The 26,974-nt window shown below is 50.5% G+C and overlaps 1 protein-coding gene across 1 annotated transcript; it reads right to left on the bottom strand.

The window, feature by feature from the left end:
• Positions 1-1,094: 1,094 nt before the first annotated feature.
• PASK (PAS domain containing serine/threonine kinase) lies at positions 1,095-25,016 on the bottom strand. The gene is made up of 17 exons (XM_008138733.3): positions 24,793-25,016; positions 23,090-23,322; positions 22,363-22,533; positions 21,614-21,754; positions 20,721-20,855; positions 20,267-20,527; positions 18,736-18,895; positions 16,790-16,946; positions 12,910-14,186; positions 11,561-11,742; positions 11,015-11,182; positions 9,293-9,418; positions 9,054-9,188; positions 6,137-6,336; positions 3,829-3,962; positions 2,125-2,271; positions 1,095-1,538 (listed from the first exon to the last, which is right to left on the bottom strand). The coding sequence occupies exons 1-17, from the start codon at positions 24,986-24,988 to the stop codon at positions 1,408-1,410; spliced, it is 3,954 nt and encodes a 1,317-aa protein (XP_008136955.2). The 5' UTR covers positions 24,989-25,016; the 3' UTR covers positions 1,095-1,407.
• Positions 25,017-26,974: the final 1,958 nt, after the last annotated feature.

The raw sequence follows: 26,974 nt of genomic DNA, 5'->3' as shown, positions 1-26,974 counted from the left end.
TAAACATCACTAGCTTTTTCCTATACACTTAAGAAGAATAAACTTCTAAAAACCCTGCCTTTCCTGTCCCTGATGGAGGAGGGGAGCCCATCAGTGTTTTGTGATGGCAGGAAGAATAGGGCAGCACTTTCTAAAAGGAATAAGATAGCCCAGTTGATTCCAGGTCAGGGCATATGCCCGGGTTGTGGGCTCAATCCCAGTAGGGGGCATGTAGGAGGCAGCAGATCATTGATATTTTTATCTCTCTCGCCTCCTTTCCTCTCTGAAATCAATAAAAATATTTTTTAAAATAAATACATAAGAGCAGATAGTGAAATCCCATATCCTAGTCATTGAAAATAAAGTGAATTGTCATCTGAGTGTCCTGAAGTATTAACACAGAGAGTGCTTCCTAAATGAGCACTAGAAACTGAGCACAGAACACTGCAGGCAGCCTGGCCCCCACATGCCTTCCTGCGGGCTCTGGGCAGGAGCAGCTTTGGAACCTGCAGAAAGTAGTGACGTGGGGGAAAGGGGTGGAGAGTCTTGGGTTTTGTTTTTTCCTGCTATCTCAGTGTGGTGGGGAGGAAATGAAAGATTTTCCTCTTGCCCCTGACCAATCCCTTCCCTCCCAACAGATATAAAATAGAGGCTAGATTTCATGTGTTTGAGCTAGCTGATTGTTTCAGAGAGGCACTGGGACCTGAGCAATGGTAGAACAGTGACAGTCAGGGCTTGATGCCCCCACATCACTGAAGAGGGGGGACCTGGACTGTCCGGCTGCAGGATGTCTGTGGGTACTAGGCAGGGCAGTGTTGTGGGTGAACAGCAGAGTCCTGCTGCAGAGCCCACTGTACGTCAGAGCCCGGACAGACAGTGGACCAACTCTAATGAGCTGTGCATGGACACAGGGAAGTGTCTGAGAACTCACTCTCAGCCTCCTTAGACTGAGCAAGCTGAAGAGCTCCCCACCCAGGAACGGACCCCCCAAACTGTCTGAAGGTGAACCTCTTGCCAGTGCTCCCCACACTGGCATTGTACAAGAATTCATACAGTCCAAGTCAGTGTAATTTTTACTAACAAAATTGCTTTAATTTGGAAAATGTTCAAGGAAATAAATTAATGAAATACCCTGGTCATCAGTTCTACAAATTCTACCTATCAGATAAGCATAGACTGAGTCTGAGGAAACAAAACATATGAATATATACAGAAGTATGAGAGAATTTGAAAATGCTTTTATGCTTTTCAGAAGTTCACAGATTCAAAATCCTTTCATAGTATGCAACTATTGAACTCTACAATGTTTTTCCAAGGCCATGAAAAAAACGAACTCCATGTCTATTTTATAAACCTAAAATAATATAGCACCACTGGCTTTTGTTCTAGCATTTATCAAATTCACATGAGTTTTTAGATGAACTGGGCTCAATCTTGAGAATTACTTTTCCTGAATGGATGAGGACCGTTAGGGGGCGCCCCCAGCTCCGGATGCTGAGTCACTTCATTAGGGCTCCTGCTCTCCGTCTCCAGACTCACAGTGGACAGGACTCTACTTTCTGAAGAAAGAAGACATTGTATCACATGCTAACAACACATGATTCTCAAACACTTTGCTTCTCTCTGGATAGGAGTGAAAGACATCAGAAGGACTCTTCAGAATCCAACTGGCGAAGCCCTAGCGTTCCTGGACTGCTGAGGCGCTTGTGGGACTTTTACATCAGAGCCATCAACACCAGCTGGGCCCACCTGCTCTGAGAAGTGACCATATAGCTGTCCTGTTTGGCTGTGCTGCCAGGAGCCTCACCTCCAGAGCACTGCACTCACTATTTGTGATCTTATCATCCCCTTCAGCCCACTCAGACCATTGCCTACTGCACCTCTTAAAGCCCCAGCTCAACTCCTCTGTAGGTGCCATGTCATCACAGGGTCCACGGGCACTCCCCCACCCTCCAAGGACCACAGCCAAGCTCTGAACCCTGGTGGCATTCAGGGACCTCTGAAACAGAATCAAGCCCCATTTGTTCCACAGGTGTAAATCCAGGACAGGACAGCATGGAGTGGGAGCTACCCCGCCTCCCCAGACCCAGAAGGCAGCCTGGGGAACCTCCTCACCCTATCTGGTTCATAGGTCACACCTCATACCTGGCTTGTTTATTCCACACACTTCCTCCCAGGTGTAGTCTGCAAGGTTCACGGGCTGGGTAACCCAAGGGTCTGTCACCAGCTTCTCCAAGGTGGTGCGCTGCTCAGGGACAGGCTGCAGCAGCCCAGACATGAGGTTCATGAGATCTGGGGACATAAAAACCCACCCTAAGCATAGGGCCAGAAGACCATCAGTGGTCCAGGCTGGGGTCAAGGGAAGGGCATCTCAAAACCTTCCTGCCCCAATAAGCACCTCCAACTGGGCAGCATGTGGCCCTGGAACCCCCATTTTTAACTAGCAACTCCAGGTTTTCAGCACATGGGGCCTCCAGCTGTGCTTTGAGAAAGGCTACAAGAGCCATCTGTCACTCTGAAATGAGAGCTGGGAGCTTGAGATCCTGCCTCCATCACTCATTATGCAGAAATCCATAACCATGGTCTGTTCTCAGGGGCTGTGACTGTAGAGCCCAGAATGACACAGGGTGTAACAGGAAAGGGCCGCAGGAGTACTAGGATCCAGAGATCAGCAGCACCCTACAGTCCTCTCCTGGATCACTGGGGGCTGATTGTGACCCCTCTAAAGTGCATGCTGAAGCCCTGCCCCATGGTGGTGGTAAGAGGGGGTGGGTCCTTTGGGAGGTGACCAGGGTGATGAGATGAGGCCCCATAATGGTATTGGTGCCTTTGCAAGAGAGGCCAGAAAGCTCACTCTGTCCCTCTCTCTACCACGTGAGGACACAGAACAGGCTGCTGTCTGTAAGACAGGAAGAGGCTCTCACCAGGAGCTGAAAAGGCCAGTGCCTGGACCTCAGACTCCCAGCCTCTAAACTGAGAAGTAAACGGTTTCTGTTTGAGCCCCCTGTCTGTGAGTGTAATGGCCAACTGAGCCAACTGAGACACAGGCTTCTAACCCAAGCAAAGAATCAAGGCATAGACTTCATGCATGAAGATACTGGTCACCTTGATACTCGTAACAATAAGTGACAACTATGGAATCACAAACTGTCAGAATTGGAAGGGACTTCAGAATCCTGTGGGCCAGTTGCAGACTCAGGAAGTCCTTTCCAGCTACCAAGTCCACATCTGCCTCCCATGCTGGTCCTCACTTCAGAGGCAAATCAAGCTCACACTGCCAGCTCATGGGGTGCTCGAGGTGTGACCGACACCCCCAGGCTTCCTTCCATGGGAGCTCCTGGGACTTGAGTCCCTCAATTTTCTCCCCTCCCCACTGATGGTCACTGCCATGGCGAAACCCACAAGCATTAATGTCTAACTCTCAGAAGACAGACCCTATGATCCAAAGGGGAAGCTCATAGTAATATGATTATCGTGATGTTTTAAAGTCAGATCCCAATCATCCTTCTGTTCAAATCAAAGTATGAGAGGAATGGCCCAGCCGGTATGCTCAGTGGTTGAGCATTGACCCATGAACCAGGAGGTCACGGTTTGATTCCCAGTCAGGACACATGCCCGAGTTGCAGGCTCAATCCCCAGAAGAGGACATGTGGGAGGCAGCTGATCGATAACTCTCTCTCATTATTGATGTTTCTATCTGTCTCTCCCTTCCTCTCTAAAATCAATAAAAATACATAATGATTAAAAAACAAAGTATGAGAGAAATGGAAAGAAGGTGAGGTCATCAGCTCTGATAAAGGCTCTGGGAGACAGAAGGTAGGGAGGGATGCCGGCTGCAGCCCTGCTCACCTTCCGACACCACGTACGGGGGGTTGATTGCAGCTTCCAGGGTCTCCTCCAGCTCACAGAAGGGGTTCTCCTCAAAGATGAGCGTGTACAGCGTGACTCCCAGGGACCACATCTCTAGCTCCGGACCCTTGTAACTGACAGAAGACAGCACTCGTGGCACACAGCAGCTCAGTCAAGGAGTGTGAGCCCCAAGTCCCCAGTCACCCAAGATGGTGCCCAGTGAGGTTCGACATGCTCCTGACCACATCCTCAATATCGGTACATCTGCTCCGGTCAGGTACCACTCTGTGCCAGCAGAGGGAGAAGACACAAAGCCATGGTGCTCAGGCAGCTGAGAGACTAATTCAGGAGACGGAATGCCCACCAGTGGATGGGACAATGTACACGGCACAGGGATCAGAGACAGCATCCCCCTAGGGGTGTGGGGGACTTCCCAGTGGAGATGGACAGAAGGCACAGCAGAGTGCAAGGCAGCAGGGCCATGGGGAACCACAGGCAGTTCCAGAACAGAGTGGTGTTCCCTTCAGAGATGGCAGAGAATAGATTTGGGCTGCAGGCCACACTGCCTCTGTCGCTACCCCTTCTCTCTGCCATGGCAGCACAGCAGCAGCTACAGACATAAATAAGCCAATCCACGTGGCTATGTGCCAATGAAGCTTTATAAAAACAAGTGGTGGGCCAGATATGGCCCAGGGCCATAGTTTGCTGAACCTTCCAGTGGACAGACATGAAAATGATGAGGGAGGAAGCAAAGCTCCTGAAGATAGGATCTAGAATCAAAGCTCAGAAGTCTTTTGGCCCATGAGATGGGAGAAGCACCCAGGATGGAGGACAGAGCTCAGAGGACACCCGCAGCCCAGCTGGGGAGGAAGGAGCAGAAATGATACTGGGTGGACCACCGGGAGAAAATGGGAGGATGGCTCCCTGGGGAGGGAGGCATGGGGTAAGAGTGGGGCAGACAAGCCACCCACCAGCACATTCATGGTCCTGTGAACACAAAGACCCCTCCAACACTGATGTCACCACAGGACAACAGCCACTGGCACTCTGGGGTGCCAGAGTAACCAAATTATATCTTAAAGGCTCTTCGTGGATGATCCCCTCCCCAAGTATGTCATTATCTGTGGCTCTGGATGTGCACAGAGGTGACAGGGAGATGGTTTATTTAGCCACCCACCCACCCCCCTTCTGCTGTGGACAAAAAGCCTGGTCGTTCTGCTCACAGGGCCAGCCTGGTGTGTGGATCAGGAGGGCAGCAGACTCCACGTAAGCATACTGCAGTCCTCTCTGCCTGACTCTGAAATGAAACGTGACCTGAGGAGACACTATGACAGAGTGCCGGTCACATCTCACACCAATGCCAGGGGATTTCTGGGAGCCTGAGGCATGGCACAGAGACAGCAGTGCCCATAAGCAAATGCTCCAGACTCAGGCCACCTGGGTTCTATTCTGGCTCTGACCAGGTCTGGCTGAATGTTCCACACACCTGTCACATGAGAACAGGACCAGAGGTGGGCTCTGAGAGTGTAGCACAGCACTGCAGGGAGGCCCACACAACACTGACATCTGTCCTTCTAGTCACAGGCACCTGCAGACAGTCTCCCTAGACCTCTGACATATGTGTAGGTGCTGCAGGAAAATACCTGCTATCTGGATCTGACCAAAATAAGTCCACTTCATTACTAGTACTAGTATATGTGGATGACATGGAAATTCGTGTGTGTGAAGCAGTCAAGAACTGTTTGCACTCAAGCCCCAGCAACACCTGAGCAATAATCACTGTTCTCTGCTCTCCTGAGTCCCCAAGAGCAGGCCCTGCTCAGGCTGCCCCAAAGTTCCTAGGCTGCCCGAACAGACACCAGTGCAGCCCGCACCCCCAGGACCTGCTTCTCCCAGCAAATCACAACAGCACCTCCAGCCAAGGTGCTGTCTTGGCACAGTGCTGCCTCAGCTCTGCCTCTGTTACTGATTCCCTGCTGTATCAATGGCAGCCCAACATATTTTGTGGGAACAGGTTGTTATTTCTGTTATCAAAATAAGCCCAAACAAGGCTCCTCTTTGCTTATTTGGAGAGTCCCATCTTTTGGGATTCCTTTATCTTTTTAACTTTTAATTGTATAAAACTGCACACATAAGCAAAAGTTGAGAAATTAATATAGAGAATCCTGTGCTCAATGCCCAGCTTCCCTGGCCAACCTTCCTTCCTTTGCCCATTTGCCCACTTTCCAAATATCATCCTTTATCCCTTATCACACATTTTCCCTGCCTAAAATTCACAGATGACAAGGCCAAGTGGTGTAATACGTACGGATTCCCCATGAGAACTTCAGGAGCACAGTACTCGATTGTCCCACAGAAAGTGTAGAACAGTTTGCCCCTTTCCAAGTAGGCAGCGGAGCCAAAGTCTATGAGCTTAATGGTGAAGTCCTCAGCAATGACGATGTTCTCATCCTTGATGTCCCGGTGAAGGATGCTCTTTGAGCGGAGATACCCCACCGCCGACACCAGCTGAAACCAAGAGGCAAAAGGGTTTTGTACAAAGCAGTTCACTCAAAACTTGCATTTAAAATAAGGACTGACAAGCAAAACAGAAAACAACAACGAAGCAAAAAAAAAATTCTCTAACTCGTGATGAAACAGTGACAGGAAAGACCACTGGATGCTACAGACACAACCCGACCAACACGGAGGCAGAGCGCTTCCAGGCAGTGTGCTCACCACGGCTGGCACACGTCTCCCCGACAAACAGCAAACGAGAACACATGACTTTAAAAACTGCACCATTGTTATTATTTGTGACATGGACACAACAAAAGATCTGCCCTCTTCTCACATTTTTCAGTACATGGCAGCATCGTGGCCACAGGTAGCAGGCCGAGCCGCAGACCACAGGGCTCCTCACCTACATCACTGGTACTATACCTTCCACTGCCCACTTTCCTCCCACACAAATGCGTGATTCTTACGTCCTCTCTCTCCCTCTGTGCTACTGACAAAAACTTCCCAGCAGACATCCACTCACACACCAACCCACGCCATGATCATCTCGGGAGGAAAGACAGATCACAAGCAGAAGCTACAGAGGCATGTGGCGGCACTTGAATGAGTGTGGGGTGGACACTAATGGGAAGTGGCCCCAGAGAAAGCCCAAGTCTGGCCGTTGGGTTCAGCAGAGTTCACGCAGCAGTTTAGGAGCAGAGCTAAGTACAAAGCCACATCCCCAAATTATTATTTCAGGGTCCTATGGCTTCTCAAAAAGCTGCAGCAGCCACACTGGCTACAACGCACGTGGGACTCTCAGCCACATGGACTCAGAGTAATTCCATTGGAATCGGCTAATTTCCATGAGCCCAAGGTGTTAGCCTGCACTCTGAAAGGATAAAGTTACTATAATAAACCGCTGTCCCCTGGATCTTGGATGGCCCACACTGCCCATTTGGTAACAGACACCAACAAAGGACGCTGTTCGGTAAGCTGAAGTAGATTCGTACTTTCTGGCTGCATTCATAAATTGGACACCAGTTGTACCATCAGCATTGTGATTTCATGGATATAGTCGGTCACTTTGATCATCAGACACAATACTTTATTTACAAATGAGTATCTTTGAACCAGAAGCAATGGCTAATGATAGGTTAACTAACAATCAGTAAATGTGTTTACCGGTATATATACATGTATGCAAATACCTGCATATTTATATACTGAAGCATGTATTTACAACATGCATGTACACGCACACACATGCATACATATACATGAGCGCACACACTTACGTTCACACACACATATCAGGGCCCAGTCAGGACACAGACCACATTTCATCTGAACAAGGAAAGTTTCCTCAAGCTTATAACTACAAAGGGGTAAGAGAACCTGACCCTGGACAAAAAGTAGACCTGCTGCTGGTCCCCAGTGTCCTAGTTGCCAGGAGAGCTGGTCACAGGCCCCATTCACCATCCCTCCACCCCCCAACCAAGCAAGCAGCACACTGATAACAGGCATGTATACATATTTACAGATGATAATAATAGTTCTATAAAATGACACTGTTTACTATATTATGTATATAGATTTACTAATGAGCTACAGATACTTGCTGCAAAAATTGTACAATATCGAACATTGTAATCACCTATATCAGTAGCCCCAGAATTAACAAGTTAGGCGGCAGCTCTTTTTTTTTTTTTTTTAAGTATATTTTTATTAATTTCAGAGAAGAAGGGAGATGGAGAGATAGAAACATCAATGATGAGAGATAATCATTGGTCGGCTGCCTCCTGCACGCCACACACAAGGGATCGAGCCTGCAACCCAGGCATGTGCCCTGACCGGGAATCGAACCCTGACCTCCTGGTTCATAGGTCGACACTCAACCACTGAGCCACGCCGGCTGGGCTAGGCGGCAGCTTTTAACAAGTAACTACCGTTACCTCAGACAGACACTCGTTTTACCACGAAGATTTCAGAAACAAATCTTCACCATGAAGTAAAGCGGACGAGTATATGATCTTCCAACACGGTTGGAAGAGAGGTAACATTCCTTGCACAGAACCACGGTGCCTGAAACTATAAGTAGGTGCCTCAGAAACTTAATTTCAGAAATCCAGTAACTTCTGGGAGTTTATAGCTTTGAGGAAGCAATGTCAATTCAGGGAAGTTGTCTTTAGAAATTGAGTCACTTCCCAAGTGACTGTTAGTCTAAGAGCAAACCTGCCTTGTTCACATCCCCGCCCCATACAGGACATCCTGCAACACATCGCCCTCAAGACTCCCTGCTGCATGCCTGTCCACATGCCCCTCCAGGCTGCCGTGCTGCACATATGCCTTAGAGATAGGTGCTCTCTCATTTAATCCTAACAGCCTCATGGTGTGGACACCAGAATGATTGCTGCTGCACAAGTTAGCAGTGGTTTCCTGGTTGTAGGCAAAAACCCAGATCGAACCTGCAGGACGAAGAGCTCAGTCTGACATCTCTGTTGGCTCACTTGAGGTTGGTGTGGATAATCTATGTATGTAAATAAACTTTAATCATTAACCCTACCTCCCCAATCATTCCAGGTATCTGGCCTCATCCTTCCTTCCCAACCTCACTTTTTCTACTTCAACCACAAAATTATCTTCTCAAAAACTGAAAGCTAGACGCAACTCAGAGAGGGCTGAGTGCAGCCTCCAGGACAAAGCGCCCCAGCCCACACTCCCTACACAGCTCCAGGCTGAGTCACCTGTCGGAAGATGTAACTGGCCAACGGCTCATCCAGGCTGGGGTGGTGGTCGATGAACGCAAAGAGGTCCAGGCCAGAACCATGCTTCTCCATCACCAGCTGAAAGAAGCCCTGGTTCTCGAATATGTCCAGGACCTGGGAAGAGACAATGCGGGTCCGGCATTGCCCAGATGCCTCAGACGTTTAGGATGCTCCCGTGAGTCCCATCAGGGCGTCTCTCAAAGAGAACCACTATCCACCTTGATGATGTTGGCGTGCTCCACCCTGGACAGGATTGATATCTCCAACGTAACTTTTCCAAGTGTGGGATCCTCGATCCAACAATCATCCAGAACCTTCTCCTTCTTAATAAACTTCACCACCACCTATGAGGAAAGCAGAGGGGAGAAGCTGCCCCATGGGACCTGGTACCCACACTGGCTCACAGCGGCAGGCAGGACCCCCATGTTAATCCCCTGGCCCCAGGGACATGAAAGAACACGATAATGTGCCCTTGAGGCACGAGGACATGTACAGTAGGTGGATGGGACAGCGCAGAGCCCAGGGGCTGAGGAGCCACAGCCTCGCCGGAAAGGGAGGCCCCGGAGACCTCAGAGCAGATGCTCCCCAAAACACCCTGTCTCACCCTGATTTCTCAACTGAGAACTGGATGTTCTGGGCAAGAAAATAGAACTAGATGCCCGAGAAATAGAAAATAATCAAAAACCGTCATCAACATTGATTCTGAGACTAGTGATGCTCAGCAAGGTTGATGAACACAAGATCAATATATGAAAAGTGGTGTGAGTACAATGAATGATAGTCCCCTGAAAGTGTAATAGTAAAGGAAACACAGACGTGGTCATCTCAACAGATGCTGAAAAGACAATTCATAAAACTCAACACTCACTCTTTAAAAAACAATTTAATGAACTGAAAATAAAACAAAATCTCCTTAAACAAAAGGTATCCATCAAGAAATAAAAGGGGTTGCCGAAACCGGTTTGGCTCAGTGGATAGAGCGTCGGTCTGCGGGCTGAAAGGTCCCAGGTTCAATTCCGGTCAAGGGCATGTACATTGGTTGCCCTTGTACATGCCCTTGTACACCCGGTGGGGGGTGTGCAGGAGGCAGCTGGTTGATGTATCTCTCTCATCGATGTTTCTAGCTCTCTATCCCTCTCCCTTTCTCTCTGTGAAAAAAATCAATAAAATATATATAAAAAAATAAAATAAAAAAAGAAATAAAAGGGGTGTCTGTGAAGGGCAGGGAAACAGCAGGAGACCTGTGGCATACCTGTCACTTCACCGGCTCTGCAGGTCCTGCCCCAGTTACAGGAGGGAAAGAAAAGTTGAGGAGACACAAACAGAAAAGGAGAGACAATTGTCATGACCACAGAGGAATGATCGTTCATCTAGGGACCCGCTGAACAGTTGTCAGAAGCAGGAAGACAGTTGCAGACTTCTGACCAAACATCAGCCCAGGCATGCAGCTATGATCAATTCCAGCAAGCATGGCCCTCCCAGGACTTGGCAGGCTGGCATGGGACACCAGGCACTGTTCGCAGGGACAGGTAGCACTGTCACCACATCCCCAAATCACACACACACTGGCAACTACCAGTCACCTCTCAACAGGCCTGGCTCTGAGGTTCATCCAGCAGCAGAATATGTGAAATGGCCAGGATCACCAGCCAGGGAAGAAACCCTGCAGGTCTGAACCTGGAAGTCAAGAAGATGTAGCCCTGGTGCAAGAAGGAGCATGGATGGCATTCATGGTGTCTGAAGCAGCCAGAGGGACGGCCAGGGCTGAGTGTGTTTGCTTTGAGGAGACCTCCTCCCAGCACCCAGACCCCAAGCAGGGCCGGCCGTGTGCTGCACACAGAGGACTACTACCCGCTGAGTCTCAGCATGCAGACATGAGGACTAGAGGTATGGGACCACCCAAGGTGGTCCAGCCCCACCTACCCCAAGGGCCCAAGTACCTCCTTATTCTGATCCCTGTCCAGAGCAGTCCATACGAAGCCAAAGGCCCCACTGCCCAGTGGGCTCAGCGTACTGTACTTGTGAGAGTATGCACCCTCACAGGCTGCCAGCCCCTCCAACTCTCCTGCCTTGGGGGGCTCCTCAAACCACGGTCTGCTTCTGAGCATCTGTGTGGGTGAAGGAAGGTATGAGGGGCCACATGCAACCATCGGAAAGGAGGCGGCAGCAGATGGGTGCATTACCCCACCATCCCTTGCAGCTGTGGGGACAACCCCTGTGTAGCCCATTCCTCCCATGGCCCTGGGAACCCAGCCTGAGAGCCAAACTAGCACCCACATTGAAGCATGTTCACACCCCATCCTGCACATGGGCACATGCAGATTTGAAACCCTACATGTTGATTAATACTAGTACACAGGACAATAGAAGACAGAGTTAAAAAGCCTCCTCCCATCCTTCCCAGAAGAAACAGAGAGAGATGCTGAGAGGAAGACACTTCCATGCAGACAGGCAACTGCAAGGCAGAGCAAGCTGCACATACCCACCTCCCCTGGGCTGGGTCCAGGATGCTCACACGCGGAGTGCGTGGAGCTGGGCAGGCTGGCCAGCAGCAGTTGGGTACGAGTGGCCGAGGCCTGGTGGCCGTGCAGGAGATCTTTCACCAGCCAGCAGCAGAACAGGGGAGCAGGGCCTTGGAGCTCTACCCGCTTCACCTCAAACTGAACACCTGAGGGGAAGGCGAGAACGCACAGCCCTCCACTGACTTCACCAAGACGACATCATGATGAAACAAGCACACACCTTGGGCAGCACAGAACCGTACAGAACACCCAGGGCAGGGGGGCAGGGAGCACCAGGCTGAGCACAGCGGCAGCATCACCTCCACTTGGTGTGGAGCCAGCGGCTTGGTACCTCCGCAGCAGCCAGAGCCAAGGGAAGCACTTCAGGGATACCTGCAACCACCTGCCAACTCAGGAAAGCCTGGAAAATCTGCCCTCAACAGACCAACACGGGAGGCTCTGCCTCAGTGGAGGAATGTGAATGACCCAGCGGAAGCACACATGTGTGGGCTGTGAGCCCTGAGTTACATTGAACAACACATGCTCTGCGCTTGTGCACACATGCACTCTCACACGGCCTCCAGATCCTATACCCAAAAAAGAGGTTTTTATGGGGGGAGAGGTGTTTACATATGATTTTATTTTCTGTTTATATTTTTTAAAATAACTTATGTATTACTTAAATAAGTTTTTAAAGTTTAGGAAAAAAGCCTTAGGAATCAACAACACAAAACCCTAAACAACTGGCTAAAATAATATGACCTATTAAGTAATTAGGAAAATTAAAAAGAAAGTAAGCTCTGGCCAGGTGGCTCGGTTGGCACATTGTCCTGTACACTAAAAGATTGTGGGTTTGATTCCCACTTGGGGTGAGTACAGGAGGCAATGTGATGTTTCTCTCTCACATTGATGTTTCTCTTTCTCTCTCTCCCCCTCTCGGGCCCTCTCTCCCTTCGTCTCTAAAATTAATTAATTAATTAATTAATTAATTAATTAAATATCCTTGGGTGAGGATCAAAAAAAAAAGGAAAGGAAAGCAATCACCCTCGAAGAGGCAAGTGAATGGGCCTGATCCCTACACCTTCCCAGAGCGATGCCAGTCAGAGATACAGCAGCCTGGCCCTGGACGTCACCCCGCCCTGCTCTGCAGCCCCAGCGGGCCTGGGGTCCCCATCCTGGGAACGCATACTATAATCCTGGTGTGCAAGATGTAAGTTGTAACTTCGTGTCCTTGAATGCATCACTTCTTCCAAAACTACTAGGGTGGAGAGCCATCAGACCCTGGGATGTTCCTGCACCCGGTTGCGCTCTAGGAACAACCCCCCAGGACATACTCAGCAGTGAGCCATCTCTGTGGCAGCAGCTCCCCAAGTAGGTGCCCTCCTGGATCTCCCGCTGCAGGCTGGTGGCCCTGGATGTCGCCGAGCTATCCCCTCTCACAGGCGTGGAGGTGACCTGGATGCTTGGCCTGGGCTCCTCTAACGGGCACATGTGCATGGGGCTGGATCCCAACCTGGGAAAGACACAGCCAGGGCTCTCTCTGCCACTCACATCTTCACATTCTGAGGTGTCAGATGGTTCTGTCTGAATGAGACCCAGATGGGTCTCACAGAACTGCCGGCCTTCACCATGACTGAAATAAGTGCCAGTCAGCAACAACAGCTCCCTGTCATCCAGAACCTCTGCCCTGTGCCCATGCAAAGTGCTCACATCCACATCGGAGCCAGCCAGGGAAGGGGAGGCTGTCCCCACGAGCTCAGACGAGGCACAGGAACAGTTGGAAGAAGTTCGGTCTGTCCACCGGCTGTAAAACATTTCCTTGAGGTTCCATAAAAAGGAATTTCCGTCAGCCTCTGGGGCCTCCACTGTGTCCAAGACGCCGGGGAGGTCTGTGGCTAGGGCATAGCAGGCTGAGGAGCTGCCAGAGCGGCCGCTGTACAGGTCTCTGCCTCCCAGGTCACACAGCGACACAGGGGCGGAGAAGGGGGTATGCTCCGCCGGGACCAGCTCAATGGAGGAGATGTCCTGAGGTCTCCCAAAGCTCGACTTGGACAGCTGCTCCTTCAGTAAGCAAGTCTGCAGCTCCTCCCTGTCGTCCTGCGCTCCCAGCCACTGCTCCTCCAAAGCGGGTATGGAAAGTGAGAGTCGCGCTGTCCCCGAGGGACTGGCGGCCATAGCTGGGCTCCCCTGGGATGTGCTCCACTCAGCCCCACACCCAGGGTGCAGCATTGGGAGGCCCACCCCTGCCAGCTGTCCCGCAGCATCAGCCTGATGGTTGGCAGTGCTCAAACCCACGCACTCCAGCTGTGCTTCCTGGGACAGGCCACACCCTTCATCCCAGCTCCTGTCCTCAGCTGGGGTCAGAGCTTCAGAATCTTTACAGGAAGCAAAGCGTCTTATGGCCACTGAGGCAGACCTGCTTCCCCTCAAAAGCTCCTGGCTGAGGCTCTCTGTTCCTGTAGGTTCCTGCTTCTCCAGGACAGTGTCCTGCTGGTCCTCAGGTGATGACAGCTGGGGATGGGCTGGTGGGCTTCCTTCTGGGATGTCCTGCTGGTCCTCAGGCAATGACTGTTCCTGGGCTGGTGGGCTTCCTCCTGAGATGCCATACCCCCTGGGGATTACAATACAAATAGCACAGTTACTTAGGAGCCACAAAAGAATCAAAAACAGAGATCATGTGAACTTTCCTTCTATTACAGAAAAGTACAAAGCATTTAACAACATAAACTTATGACAGAAAAATAAAACGATTAAATTTTGTAACCAAGTTAAAAAATAAAGCGCCAACACACATATTTTTCAGATAAATTCACGTTTAGCAATGATTAATCAATCAAAGCCACAGAGCACCAGGACCATGTGCTAAAGGGTTGTCAGCAGTACACAGCAGCCTCACGGAAGGCGGGAGCAAAGGGAGAAGGGATTTGATTGGCCCCCCGATGAGCATGTTCAGCATGGGGTGGCCACTGAGGAAGAGGCTACCACCATACAGATAGAGCAACCGTGGGGAGATCTGGGTCAAGACCCCTCCAGGTGGTCTGGCCGATGTCAGCCTCAGGCAACACTAGCACCAAGACCACTGGAGGTGGCAATGCCCAGCCTCATTAGGCAGACATGCCAGTGATGTGGTAGATGTACCAGAGGTTCACAGAGAGGCACAGGAGACAAAGGACCCCACTCCAGGATGGGTTCCACTCCAGGAGGAGGGAATGGCGAGCAGTTTGGAGGAGCAGTGGGAGTTGCTGCGAGGACCTGAGAGATGGGACAAGGATCTGCAGAGGCCAAGCAACAAGTATCTGTCCCTCTCGCTACAGTTACACCTACAACTCCATCCATCCATTGATGCCAAGAGACCAGCCCTATGCCAGTCTCAGGAGCTGCAGGCCATCTGCAGGAAAGCAGCTGAGGCAGGAGGATCTCACTGCCCTTATCAAGCAGGGTGGGCAACCTCTCCCATGTGGTCCAGGGTCAAGCTCTGCACTGTCCCTCCTTCATCTGCACCTCCCCAGCAGCCAGGTTTCACCTTGTCACTAAATTCTGGCCATGGAGAAGTGAGGAAGTATGGGGAGGCCCCTATCCTCCTCCCTACCCTGCCTGCTCCCTGACTGCCAAGTCTGCAAGCCATGATGAACAGGGGGATGGCAGGGCCTCCAGTGGTGGGTGCTGTGGGAACCTGGGACAACCTGCCCTCCCCCAGCTTCTGAGTGCCTCATTCAGGGTCTCAGCATCTGATCTACACTCTAAGGGTCCCACTCTGCTTCCTCACCAACTGACTGAAACATAGGATGGGCTCATCTAGTGGGACTCCCTCATTGCATAATCACATCCCAGAAAACAAGCTGTCCAGGGCCCTGAGGAGCTCAGGACAGAGCGGAGCATGCTACCATCTGAGATGCCCGCAGCAAGCACTCTCAGACCCTGTCCCATAGCACACAGCCTGCTGGGGCAGAGCCTCCCTCCTCATCTGTGGATGAGCCAGGAGAGAGTGGTTAACTGCTCAAAACACCAAGAGTGGACACCACAGTTATGGAAGAAGCCCAGGAGCCTAAGCAAAGGACAGGAAACAGCTGGAACACTTGTCAACAAGAAAACATCTACCTGAACTCTGGTGTTACACAGAAAGCTGGTTCTGAGGTAGCACCACAGACAAAGATCTTCAAGACAAACAAGTGTGTGCATGTGTGCACGTGTACATGGAAGACAACATGTACACTGTAACCTATTTGTATACATGAGTGTGTGCATGCACACAAGGAGCACAACATGCACAGTGATCTATTTTGTTAAAGGAACAGAGCAGCTTTACATGAGCACACATGTATATTACATTAAAGTGCACAGGGAAACAGTCTACAGGCGTCCTCAAACTACGGCCCACGGGCCACATGCGGGTGTTTTTGCCGTTTTGTTTTTTTACTTCAAAATAAGATATGTGCAGTGTGCATAGGAATTTGTTCATAGTTTTTTTAAAACTATAGTCCAGCCCTCCAACAGTCTGAGGGACAGTGAACTGGCCCCCCGTTTAAAAAGTTTGAGGTCCCCTGGGAAGAATACAACTGCTGACAGTGGTTCCCTCTCGGAAAGATTGGGAAATAGTCACCGAACATTTGCTTTTTGCCATTATTCTTCTGTACTTTTGAAAAGTGCACATTCATTCACATATTACATATTTTTTAAATAATTGTAAGAAGACTGGAAAACACAATTATGTGGATAAATCTCCCAGACACAACAATGAGCAAGAGAAACCAGACATAGGGAATGCATAGGTCAAGTTCAAAGACAGCCCTGTGACCTGCATCCAGGCCCTAGGGCAGTGAGGGCACTGAGTCCTGGGCAGAGCAGAAAGGCAAGGCACACGCACACCCTCGTGTGGTGCATTACTGTGTGCTACGCATCAGATTTTTAAGGATAAAACTGGTTGAAACACACCAAAATGCTATGCACAATAGGATGGGGTAACTGAAAAGGGCATTTTTTATTTCTACATTTCTCATTTTTCCAAATTCCCTAATATGTACTTCCTTTAAATAAAATACTTTGTTACTTTACACACACAAAGAGAACAGATTCATATAATTTTCAAAATGAGAAAACTGTGCTCATATTAATTCCCTGGAACCTACCTAAATGTTTCCTTCCAGGTAAAATGGGGGTAGTCACACAGAGGCTCCTAGGGAGCATCAAGTAACCTGCACCTTGCAGAGGACTTACCCCAGAGTGGGCAGAGATGAGAGGGGAGACGGGAGCCGGGCTCCAGTGTCCACTTGGGTCTCGGTCCCTGTGACAGCTTCTTGGCTTCCCGCAGGCTTTGGGGTCCTGTCTGGGGGCAGCATGTGGTCACCAGCGAGCATGCCATTAACCCCTGGATCTAGCAACAACAGCAGAAAAGAGTGTTTCCCATTTGCAAGCAACCCTGCTGAGATAAACCTCCTCATTTGCCAGTGACTCAAGGGCATGAGGGAACGGGAGATAACCCGATCTACTAAACTCCATCTGCCCCACAGCTGTCCCAGATCCGGTCACCTCTAGCCACCTCACAGGCGCCCAGTCCAGGCCAGCACCCTCTGCCACCCTGCTGTATTGCCCTGGGCGCTGCACTTGGCCAGCATGGTCCCACTAACACCACAGTTGGAGCAGGTCCCTCATCGGCCCACAGCCCTCCTAGGGCTCCACTCTGACTCGGGATAAAAGACACCATCCCTAAGATGACCACACAGCCCTGTGACCTGACTCCTGCTAGCCTTCCAGAACTGCACCCAGCCCGCCCACTGAGGGCAGTGAAGAGACTGCCAGGGAATGTGTGGGGTGCAACTCCTTGCTCCTTGTCAAGGGAAGGTGAGCACCCAGGAGGCTGCAAAGTGCCCCACTCCTTCCCCATTCAACCAGAGCTAAAGCTGCTGCCACAATCCTGAGCTCCAGGGCAGGATTCACTTAGGGCAGGAGCCGTGAGCTCTTAGTCCTCACTGGACACTAACAAAGTCATAGAGTGTGACTCGGTGCAGGTGTGGGAGTGTTTTAAATATTAAATTAGCCCAGCCGGCCTGACTCAGTGGTTGAGCATTGATCTATGAACCAGGAGGTCACAGTTCTATTCCCAGTCAGGGCACATGCCTGGATTGTGGACTCAATCCCCAGTGTCCGGTGTGCAGAAGGTAGATGATCAATGATTCTCTCTCATCATTGATGTTTCTATCCCGTTCTCCCTTCTCCCTCACTCTCTGAAATCAATAAAAAATATATATATTTTTTAAAAAGTTAAAATAAAAGTACAGGGGCCTTGGTCAGTGTGGTTCAGTTGGTTAGAGCATCATCCCGTACACTGAAAGCTTGTGGGTTGAATTCCTGGTCAGGGCACATACCAAGATTGCAGGTTCGATCCCTAGTCAGGGCACCTACGGGAAGCCAAATCAATGTCTCTGTCACATCAATCGTTTCTCTCTTTCTCCCTTCCCCTCTCTAAAATCAATAAGCATGTCCTCAGGTGAGGATTAAAAGCACAGTGATTGCCCTGGCCAACATTCTCAATGGTTAGAGCACTGGCCTGGGCATGTAGAAGGCAACCAACCAATATGTCTTCATCACATCAATCTTTCTCTCTCTCTCTCTCTCTCTCTCTCTCTCTCCCTCTCTCTCTCTCTCTCTCTCTCTCTCTCTCTCTCTCTCTCTCTCTTTCTCTCTTTCCCCCTCCCTCCTCCCTTCCACTCTCTCTGAAATCAATGGAAAATATATCCTCACTGCTTGGGTGAGGATTAAAAAAAAAAACAGTACAGTGATTAACAAGATAAAGAAATCCTACTGTGACTGTTTTACATCAGGTTAACTTGATATGCTACATCAGACCTCAAACTACATAAAACTACACAGACTTACTTATAAAAGACAGTCAATTAGCTACGGCATCCTACATACAGGCCTGTGGGAACTTATGACAGGCACGTGGAGGAGTTCTGGTCCTCTCCCTGCTAACACATTAGTGAGACATACACATGTCCTGTCCCCACGAAACACTGAAGGCCCATCAGAAACAGAGGAACGCAGAATCCAACACACACAATCCCTGATCTCTCCCCATCCCACCTGGCACACCCAAGCCCCAGCTCCCTCCTGTCCCCAATGGAGGTTCAGGCAGGCTCCTTGGGAGGAGGCCCCAGGCTCACCCTCAGCTGTGCTCCAGCTCTGCAGGGGGTCCACAGTCGTTTCCTCAGGCCCGCTTTGGTTTCCCGTGTCCAGGCGGCTGACCAGGTCTGGCCGTGGTAAGGAGCCCTCATATACAAGGTCCATGTAGTGGTAGAAACCAGGGATCAGGAAAGTGATGTTCTAGAAAACAAACAGCAGCACTCAGAACAGGCGAGAACCCAGGCCTGCTGCACCACCCACCGTCCCTCCTAGAGGGGGAACGGAAACAAGGTGCCCAGTCTCTGGGGTATCATTTCTTCAGGTGAGGGAGACTGAGTCAGATTTCCCTGAAAGGCCTGAAATCCTCCAATGCTCAACATGGAATTCATGACTTTTTGCCTTTTTCTTATGAAAAAGAGAAAACTAACACACTCCAAAGCTAATTATTCGAGTATCTACACACTTTCTGAATTTGCCCCAAGTACTCCTCAGGCCTGGGAGCCCATGTTTACAAGCTTCCTACTCCAATGTCCTGGCATAAAAGGACAAAGGGCCTCGGGCAGTAGGAAATTGACCCCCAGAATCCAGCAGGGGCATGCGCTGCACCGGCCATGGCCCCAATGTGAGGGTCCTGGGCCCTTGGTCGTGTGAATCCAGAATATGCTCTCACCCACACACACACTCCCTGAAGGGACCTGCTGTCCTCAACACTCCTGCAGAATCCCTTGTCCAAAAATCATGCCAACTCGGGGCAGGTGGGGGGGATTGATGACAAATATGTGATACCTTAATCAATAAAGTAATTTTTAAAAAAGGAATTAAAAAAAATCATGCCACCTAAGACTCTATTAACTTCAACTGAAGCCTGAGCCCGGGGAGGACATCACCCCTAGCCAACACCACATGGGACAGAATGGCTGTTCCACTTACAACTCAGCTCAAAGGACCGACTTATAACCAGAACACATGATTGTCACTTGGGCACTAAGTTTGAGGAGGTTTGTTTGCAATAACTGGCACAGGACCACTCAGCAGTCTTGGGTAAGAAAAAAGGGGTAGTTACCACCCCTGGAGCTTGGCCCCTGGTGTGCGGGGACTTCTACCTCCCATGTGCAAGGAATTGAGAGAGAGCACACCAAGGAAGAATGTCACAGAAACACCTTCCTTTGAACAGCAGGCTTCCCCGATAATTCCCGGGGCAGTCAGGGGAGAAGCAGACAAGCCCCGACCTGAGGGTTCAGAGCAAATGCCCACAGCTGTGACACACACCCTCGTCCAGTCTCTTAGACCAGACTCGATCAGGATGAAGTTCTGAGGCAAGAGCTCCCTCCCTCGGCTAGGGTGGCTCTGGAGATGGTCCAGAGGGTCAAAATGCTCAGTGGGGTCTAGAAAAATCAAGCAGGGGAGTGGTACCGTGAGCAAGGAATCCCTCTCGGCCTGCATGCCGAGTAAAGCCAGCAGCCGGACTAGAAGACATGGAAGCACAGGACCAGGGACCAATGCACACCCTCACTGTGAGACCCAGACCAGCTTCCCCACAGGGGAGTGGCCAGCCATGCAGGGAGAGCCCACCTTGCCCAGGAGCTCGGTCCTCCCATAACCAAACAGCATCAGTGCGAAGCTGTGATTGATGCCATAGATGGTCCCGTCCGACAGGAGGGTGATAAGGCCGCTGATGGTGGAGAACACCCAGATAGACGCCGAGTAACCTTGTTCAGAGGCCGCCTGGCCAGCTTCTGCCTCCTTGCTATTGGGCTTAGGTTTCAGCTTTAAGCTCAGAGGGAAGGTGGTACCATCCTTGGCTCTTCCAACAGACCTTTGAATCTTGAGATTCTGAAAGAAAGATGCACCACTGAACAGATCGCATCTCATCACTGAGCTCTGAGTCTCTGCTGCTTTAGATCATCTATCACATGCCTGGCATGGGGTCACCTCAACATCCAGCTCCCTGCACCCCCTTCACCCCTTCACCCTCCTACCTCCCTCAGTCTCCCAGGGAAGGCAGGGCAGGAGGTCAGGGCCCCACCTGTGGGACAGGCTGGCCAGGTGCAGGGAGCTGCACGGAAGGGATCAGGTCTGTGATGCGTTGCCCAGCCACCTCGTTCCCACACTCGTAGCCGTGCAGATGGGCAAAGACACTGTCACACGATGTGATGGTTCCCTTGGAGGAAAAGCCAGTGTTATAATAACGGCTTCTTTCTTTTTTTTTAAATATATTTTTATTGATTTCAGAGAGGAAGGGAGAGGGAGAAAGATAGAAACATCAATGATGAGAGAGAATCATTGATCAGCTATCTCCAGCATGCCCCCTACTGGGGACCAAGCCCACAACCCAGACACATGCCCTGACCAGGAATCAAACCGTGACCTCCTGGTTCATAGGTTGATGCTCAACCACTGAGCTACACCAACTGGCTGTAATAACAGCTTCTTGTACTTCACCTTCAAACTTCACTGAACCTCAGTGACACCTTCAAGCTACTCCTCCTGCAAGAGGTACATAACAAATGGACTTCTAACAACAGGTCAGCTGGCTCCTCCTGCCACATGGACCTAAACTGTTCAATCTGGAGGGATCTGCAAATTCCAGCACACTGCAGAAGCTCATCAGCTAGTATGATGACCACGTCCACAGCTCACATCTGCGGTGCAGCCACCATCCTGAGGGCTTTACATATACTATTTTATTGAAGTGTTAAAGCAATGCCATGAGTGGTCACAATTATATTCTGATTTGGCAGATGAGGAAACTGGGCATGGGGAGATAAGGTTCCTTGCCCAAGGACACAATTACTAAGGGACTCAGCAGATGGGGCAACCTCCAGAACCCTCACATTGTTGCTGCCTAGATGCACATGGTAGGAACAGTGTGTGTGATGCACTGGGGAGAAGATGCGAGGTCAGACTCGTGAAACTTACATCACTTTGGAAAGAGACCCAGGCTGATATCCTCTCCACTGGCTCCAACACAACCACACAGCACAGGCGGGGCTCCTGCTTCATCCTCTTCATCCACACCGACACTGGGATCCGCTCCCTGCTTCTGCTCACAACGTCCACCTGTGGACAGGGACAAGCTGCACCTGCAGCCTACCCCTCCCCCCTCGGCCAGGCCCGCCCCATTCCAAGCACGTGGTATTTTCAAGCTCCGCTCACCTGCCTGTACTTTGAGTAAATAAAGTACAAACAAGGTTTCTGACACTGAACTTTACAATCTTTGAGTGAAAGTTCTACCAAAAGAGTAGATTTTATTATCAGCGGTATCTGTAATTTCTTAAAGAAACAGACACAATACATGCTGAATATCTTCCTCTTCTCAGCAGTCAGTCCCTAGGAGAGGTAATTTTTCTGGTGTGTTAGATCTCGTCTAATCTTCCAGTGCCTGAGACCCAGGGCTCACCATCTAACATGCAGTTCAACCCATCAAAAGCGAGGCTGGACACATCCCACAGCCAGACCCCCAACAACATCAAACAGTAAAAGCATGTTTCTCTCTTGGGAACCTGAGGTGGTGCCTGCAGGTTTGCAGATGCTGTCAGGCTTGCTCCCAAATGAGCAGCGCCAGGCCAGCAGCAGTGGCTTCTGTTCCTGTGGTGTCCTCGCCGGCCCCCTGCTGCTCCCCAGGCTGCACGTTCCAGCTGGCAGCCAGTCCATAAGCCCAGACTCACCACTGTGCCAAACACCACAGCAGCATGGCCGTCAGCCTCCACATGCTCCTCGCTGAGCGCTTCCACCACATCGCAGTCTGGCTTCAGGAAGAACTGCGTGAGCTTCAAGCCTATCAGATCGTGGCTGCTGTATCCCAGGAGCCGGCAAGCATTGTCGTTGGCAACCAGGATCTGAGTGTGGCAGAGCAAAGACACCAGCATCACCAGCAGCATCTCCAACTCCCGGAGCAGTGAGAAGGTGGCTTGGGCACCCTCAGGGGAGGGAGACCAATCCTCTCCCCTCCATCTACCATGGGCAGGCTCACACAGAGACGCTCTGTGTCTGACCGAGTGGAAACGAGAATGTCCCCTGACAAGATGGGCATGTCATCAAGACCAGGAGGCAGTAATGGGACATGCGCCACACTTCCAACAGTTTCAGTTCTTTGTGTATAAAAATGTGCATTCATGCCAACATATTTAGCTCAAATATTGAATATTGTTCTTATTTCAGTTCAGCCAACACTTCAGCAAGCACAAGTAAATAACAGGACTCATCCTCTCCCTGAGTCAATGTGCTTGACTGAGTCACATTTAGGTCTCCGAATTCATATCTCTGTTGTTACTATAGAAGTAAAACCAAACATTTTTCTAATTGCACTTAAACGCACAAATACCTCTAATTGAGGTTACAGGTTGAAGGCACAGACCCCAAACCCATGGCTGCATCACAAAGCGCAGCAAATACCTCTGAGGTCTTGGCGTCCACCGTGAAGATGGCCTTGTTGGGGTTGCCCGCAGGGGACGGGAGCAGGGGCGTGGAGCATCCCGAGGACAAGCCGCGCAGCAGTGAGCAGCAGGACGTGCTGCCCAGGAAGCCGGCTGGGTCCGCCTGCTCGGCCATGGCTGGGCACTGCACTTTCCCTGTGCAAATGTTTTGGGCAGCCAATGACGAGAGACAATAGGAGGTCCATCTGTCTTCTGAAAAGAAAAGGAAGCTTTAGAGTCCCTGGCTGCCAGGAGCTTGCTTCTCAAACACACAAAGCCCACAGCCCTCACCCCAACCCCTGCAAAAGGACTAACCTGTAGAGTTGATTCATGTGCTAATAGTCCCCAGTCCACCTAAGCCAGCCCCAGGGGCTCCATAGCCAGCAGAGCTGTGTACCTCAGAGCTCAACATTTCAGTGCAAATAACACTCTGAGGTCCCTACCCACCAGCCAGCCAAGGGGCACTCTCCCACGTCCATCATTCCAGAACCCACTGCTGCCCTATCCCTTGTTCCCAGAAGTTCACTAATTCAAGTACTACCTGCTGTCTCCACTCCCCTCCCTCCATTCTGCTGAACCGGTCACTCCTCACCTCCAGAAAAGTCTGCTCTTGGCAACACCTCCAGTGGCTCCCCACAGCTGATCCCACATCCTACAGTACCTGCCCTCAGTACAGCACCCTGGCCCTCCCCTTCCCAGCCTCTCACCACTGCCAAGGCTCAGCCAGCCTCAGAACTTCTGCTCCCCTCCTGGCTCCAGCAGCTGCCCCTGTATTGTCAGTATTGTCAGTCCCTCCCTCTAGGGGATCAAAAACCAAACAAGAGTCACCCTCCTAATCCCTCTGGGTCCTTCACTGAGGAGCCTCCACCTTCTCAGTTAGTGGCCTCATCAGATCAGAAACCCAAGGTCAGCTCCACTACCTCGCACATTGGGACAGGCACTGTGGCGCCAGCTCTGCCTCTGCTCCCAAATGACCCATCCCTGGGCCAGCGCACCTGGCTGAAGCCCAGTCCTGCGGGGTGGTTGCCTCATGACCCCCAGGTCCCCTCTGTCAAACTGCTCTTTCCTCAAAACCAGACTCATACTCCCTCCCTTGCAGCCCATCTCTGGCTCCCTGCCATCTCTCCACTGTCCTAACATCCCTGTGTTCCAGGCCCACCCAACTTCTAGGGTGGACCCTGCTGTCTCCTGAAGTAGCACCCCTGCCCCCCCCGCCCCATCCCCTGCAGATGACAAGTCCCTCAAAGGCAGAGCAACACTTTCTTCCTCGCTGTGTCTGGGCCCAGGGGTGTGTGGGCTCTGGCACCCCCGCCCACCTCAGCTGTGAAGCTGGCTGTCCCCACCTGGTCTGCTCTACCCGGGTCCAGGAGAGCCTGAGCCTGCAGTGCAGTCAGTAGGTACTGGCTGAACTAAACTAGCAAATTTGTGTCTCACCTGCAATGCAGCCCAGCCCAGGAGAGTGTTCCCCACACTCTGAAGTAAGAGATAATATTTTGACCCTGGAATGTAGAGAATTCCAGCCGCTGCCTGAAAAGGAGAGTTTCCTGCCTAAGAATCTCATGAACAGACACATCAGGAAGGACGTGCGGCATAGTTGGCCAGCACACACAGAGCACCTAAACCTACACCTGTCTCTGCAAGAACAGAGATGAGATGCCCACATGACCACAAGGAGGTAGTCACCGGAGAGTGCCATCCTGCTCTGGCAGAGTTTCGAGAGCCCATTCTTTCTGCTCAGGTGTCTGTGGGCCGAGGACACAGACTTGCTGAGCTGGGGGGAGGTCTGCACAGCAGGGCCCTCGGAGGGTGCCAACGAGGATGGGGTCCTACACAGACACTTCCAGTCCTTTTCCAAGGCGGGTGAGCCTCTGTCCTCCATTGAGAGATGGTAGGCCGTGGGAACAGCCGTCAACTAGAAAACAAGGAGACCCTAATCAATACCTGCAATGCGAGAAGGTGAAGACAGTTTAACCAAGTAATTCTTCCCAAGGCTGCGTTGAACTCAGCCCCAAACTGCCCTCTGGGTCAAAACCTACATGAGGATAGTTGAACCAAAGTCCTGCTAAAAGGAGCTCTTCAGTGGCATACACAGGAAGAGATGGGAAGGAAGAAAAAGAGGGGAAAACGGACCAGAGTGGGAGAGGGCCGAGGGGAAGACTGGGCTACAGGTCACAGAACTGAAAATGCTCTCAGGTCAAGAGGAACGTTATCAATGCCATGAATCAAGTGGTTGACGGAGCTTCTAATAACATAGCAATGTAAGGCCAAGGCTGAGAGTCTAGAGATGCACCACAGCAGAGATTTATGTCTTGAACTTTTTATTTTTAGATATTTGTAGATTTTCATGCAGATATAAAAAAAATACAGAAAAATTCCACATGGCCTTCACTGGGTTTCCTCCGATGGCTCCATCTTATGTAACTACAGCACAGAAAAACCGCCTAGAGGCCTGGACCAGGGGCTTGAGAAGTGAGGAGTCCTAGGGCCCGGGCGACATGCCCACCCAGAGCCTGCATCATCCAAACTTCAGGCAGAGGTTTCCTCTGTGGGTCCAGCAACAAGCTGGCATGGTGAGGAAGGACACAATGGCATAGGGTCCCCTGGTTCCAAAGTTGGGTGGCGGGTTTAAATGGTTCACTTTACTGTTATGATGCACAACTAATACTGCATCTATCCTTTTGTATGAGGCAACTGTACGTACTAAAAATTCAGAGACGTTTTATATACACGTATACATCCAGCATGGGATCCTGAAAAGCAATAACTGAATGAGTAGGAAGCTAGAACGAAATTAAATAAGAAACGCTCAGAATGTATTGCTTTTGTTCAGGTAGCAATATTTAATGTCGCTAATAATTTCTACAATAAGTAACTATGACATGATCCTAGTTTTCTACTTCTTCAACCAATCTACAGACAAAACACAGAAGACTTGATTACAGCTTCAGACTTACATTGTAAATGTTACAAAACTTTACTTTGTAAAAGTAACAAGAACCAGGAGAGGGGGGAGGAAATGTGAAGCCTCCATAAGGGCAAGAAATTTTGTCTTTCATGAAAAGAAATAATTAGCCTTAAATTGATAAACCAGCAGATGAGGGAAAGACAAATCCTTTTCCCTTTGTGCTTTCTGCACTGTCTGTGGTCCTTCATGGGCCAGCTTGGCACTGCACGGCATATCCCAACCCCAGGGACTCGAGCCTCCAGGGCCTCTGGCCTCTGAGCACAGAGCTTGACTTCACACCACTTGTAGATCCCTTCGTTTTCTCAGGGTTAATTTTGAGTCAAATAGCAACCAGAAGTGTGTGCAAGTCCAGGCCTAGGTATTTAGAAGTTTTGTGTGTGTGTTTTTAAGCAATGGCAGTTTGGTGTTGGGGTGGTGGTGTGGGGACCAGAGTGAAGGGGGATTATCATGGGAAGCTGAACAGAGAGGACTTCATGGTGCCTTAGAATAATCCTATTCCTGTTGCCAGTTTTGATTCCAGAAGGTGTGAGTGACCCTGCTCAGACAAAACAGAAACAAGGAGAGCTTTGCAGGGAGCTTTTGGAAAGCACTCCTCCCTCTTATGGGTGAACTTCTGGAAGCAACCATCTTTGTGCCACTAGAACACAAGCTAGGAAGCAAATAGCCCCAACTGTCCCCACCACTGCTGTACAACCAAGAGCAGAGCCCGCCTCAGGATGAAGCCCACACGTGGACAGCAGAGTAGAAAGTGGCAAGAATGTCACTGTGCACCACCAATGAACTCATCCTAAAATCTACCTTCCTCTGGACTGCAGGTTTGGGGCCAATGACTTTATCGGCCCTCAGAGCCATTTTGACACTGCGTCTTTTTCTTGCATCAGCATCCTAAACCAGTGGTCG

Source organism: Eptesicus fuscus, chromosome 11, assembly GCF_027574615.1.
Source record: "Eptesicus fuscus isolate TK198812 chromosome 11, DD_ASM_mEF_20220401, whole genome shotgun sequence".
Taxonomy (NCBI): Eukaryota; Metazoa; Chordata; class Mammalia; order Chiroptera; family Vespertilionidae; genus Eptesicus; species Eptesicus fuscus.
Note: the sequence above shows the minus strand (reverse complement) of the source record. Positions and strands in the feature narration are given on the sequence as shown.

Excerpts from the sequence above, each read along its gene's own strand:
- PASK (XM_008138733.3), bottom strand. The coding sequence starts at position 24,988 with ATGGAGGACAGAGGCTCACCCGCCTTGGAAAAGGACTGGAAGTGTCTG. Across the intron at positions 23,323-24,792 it reads GAGCAGGATGGCACTCTCCG|AAGACAGATGGACCTCCTAT; the intron begins GTGACTACCTCC and ends TTTTCTTTTCAG. Across the intron at positions 1,539-2,124 it reads GTGTGGAATAAACAAGCCAG|AAAGTAGAGTCCTGTCCACT; the intron begins GTATGAGGTGTG and ends TTCTTTCTTCAG.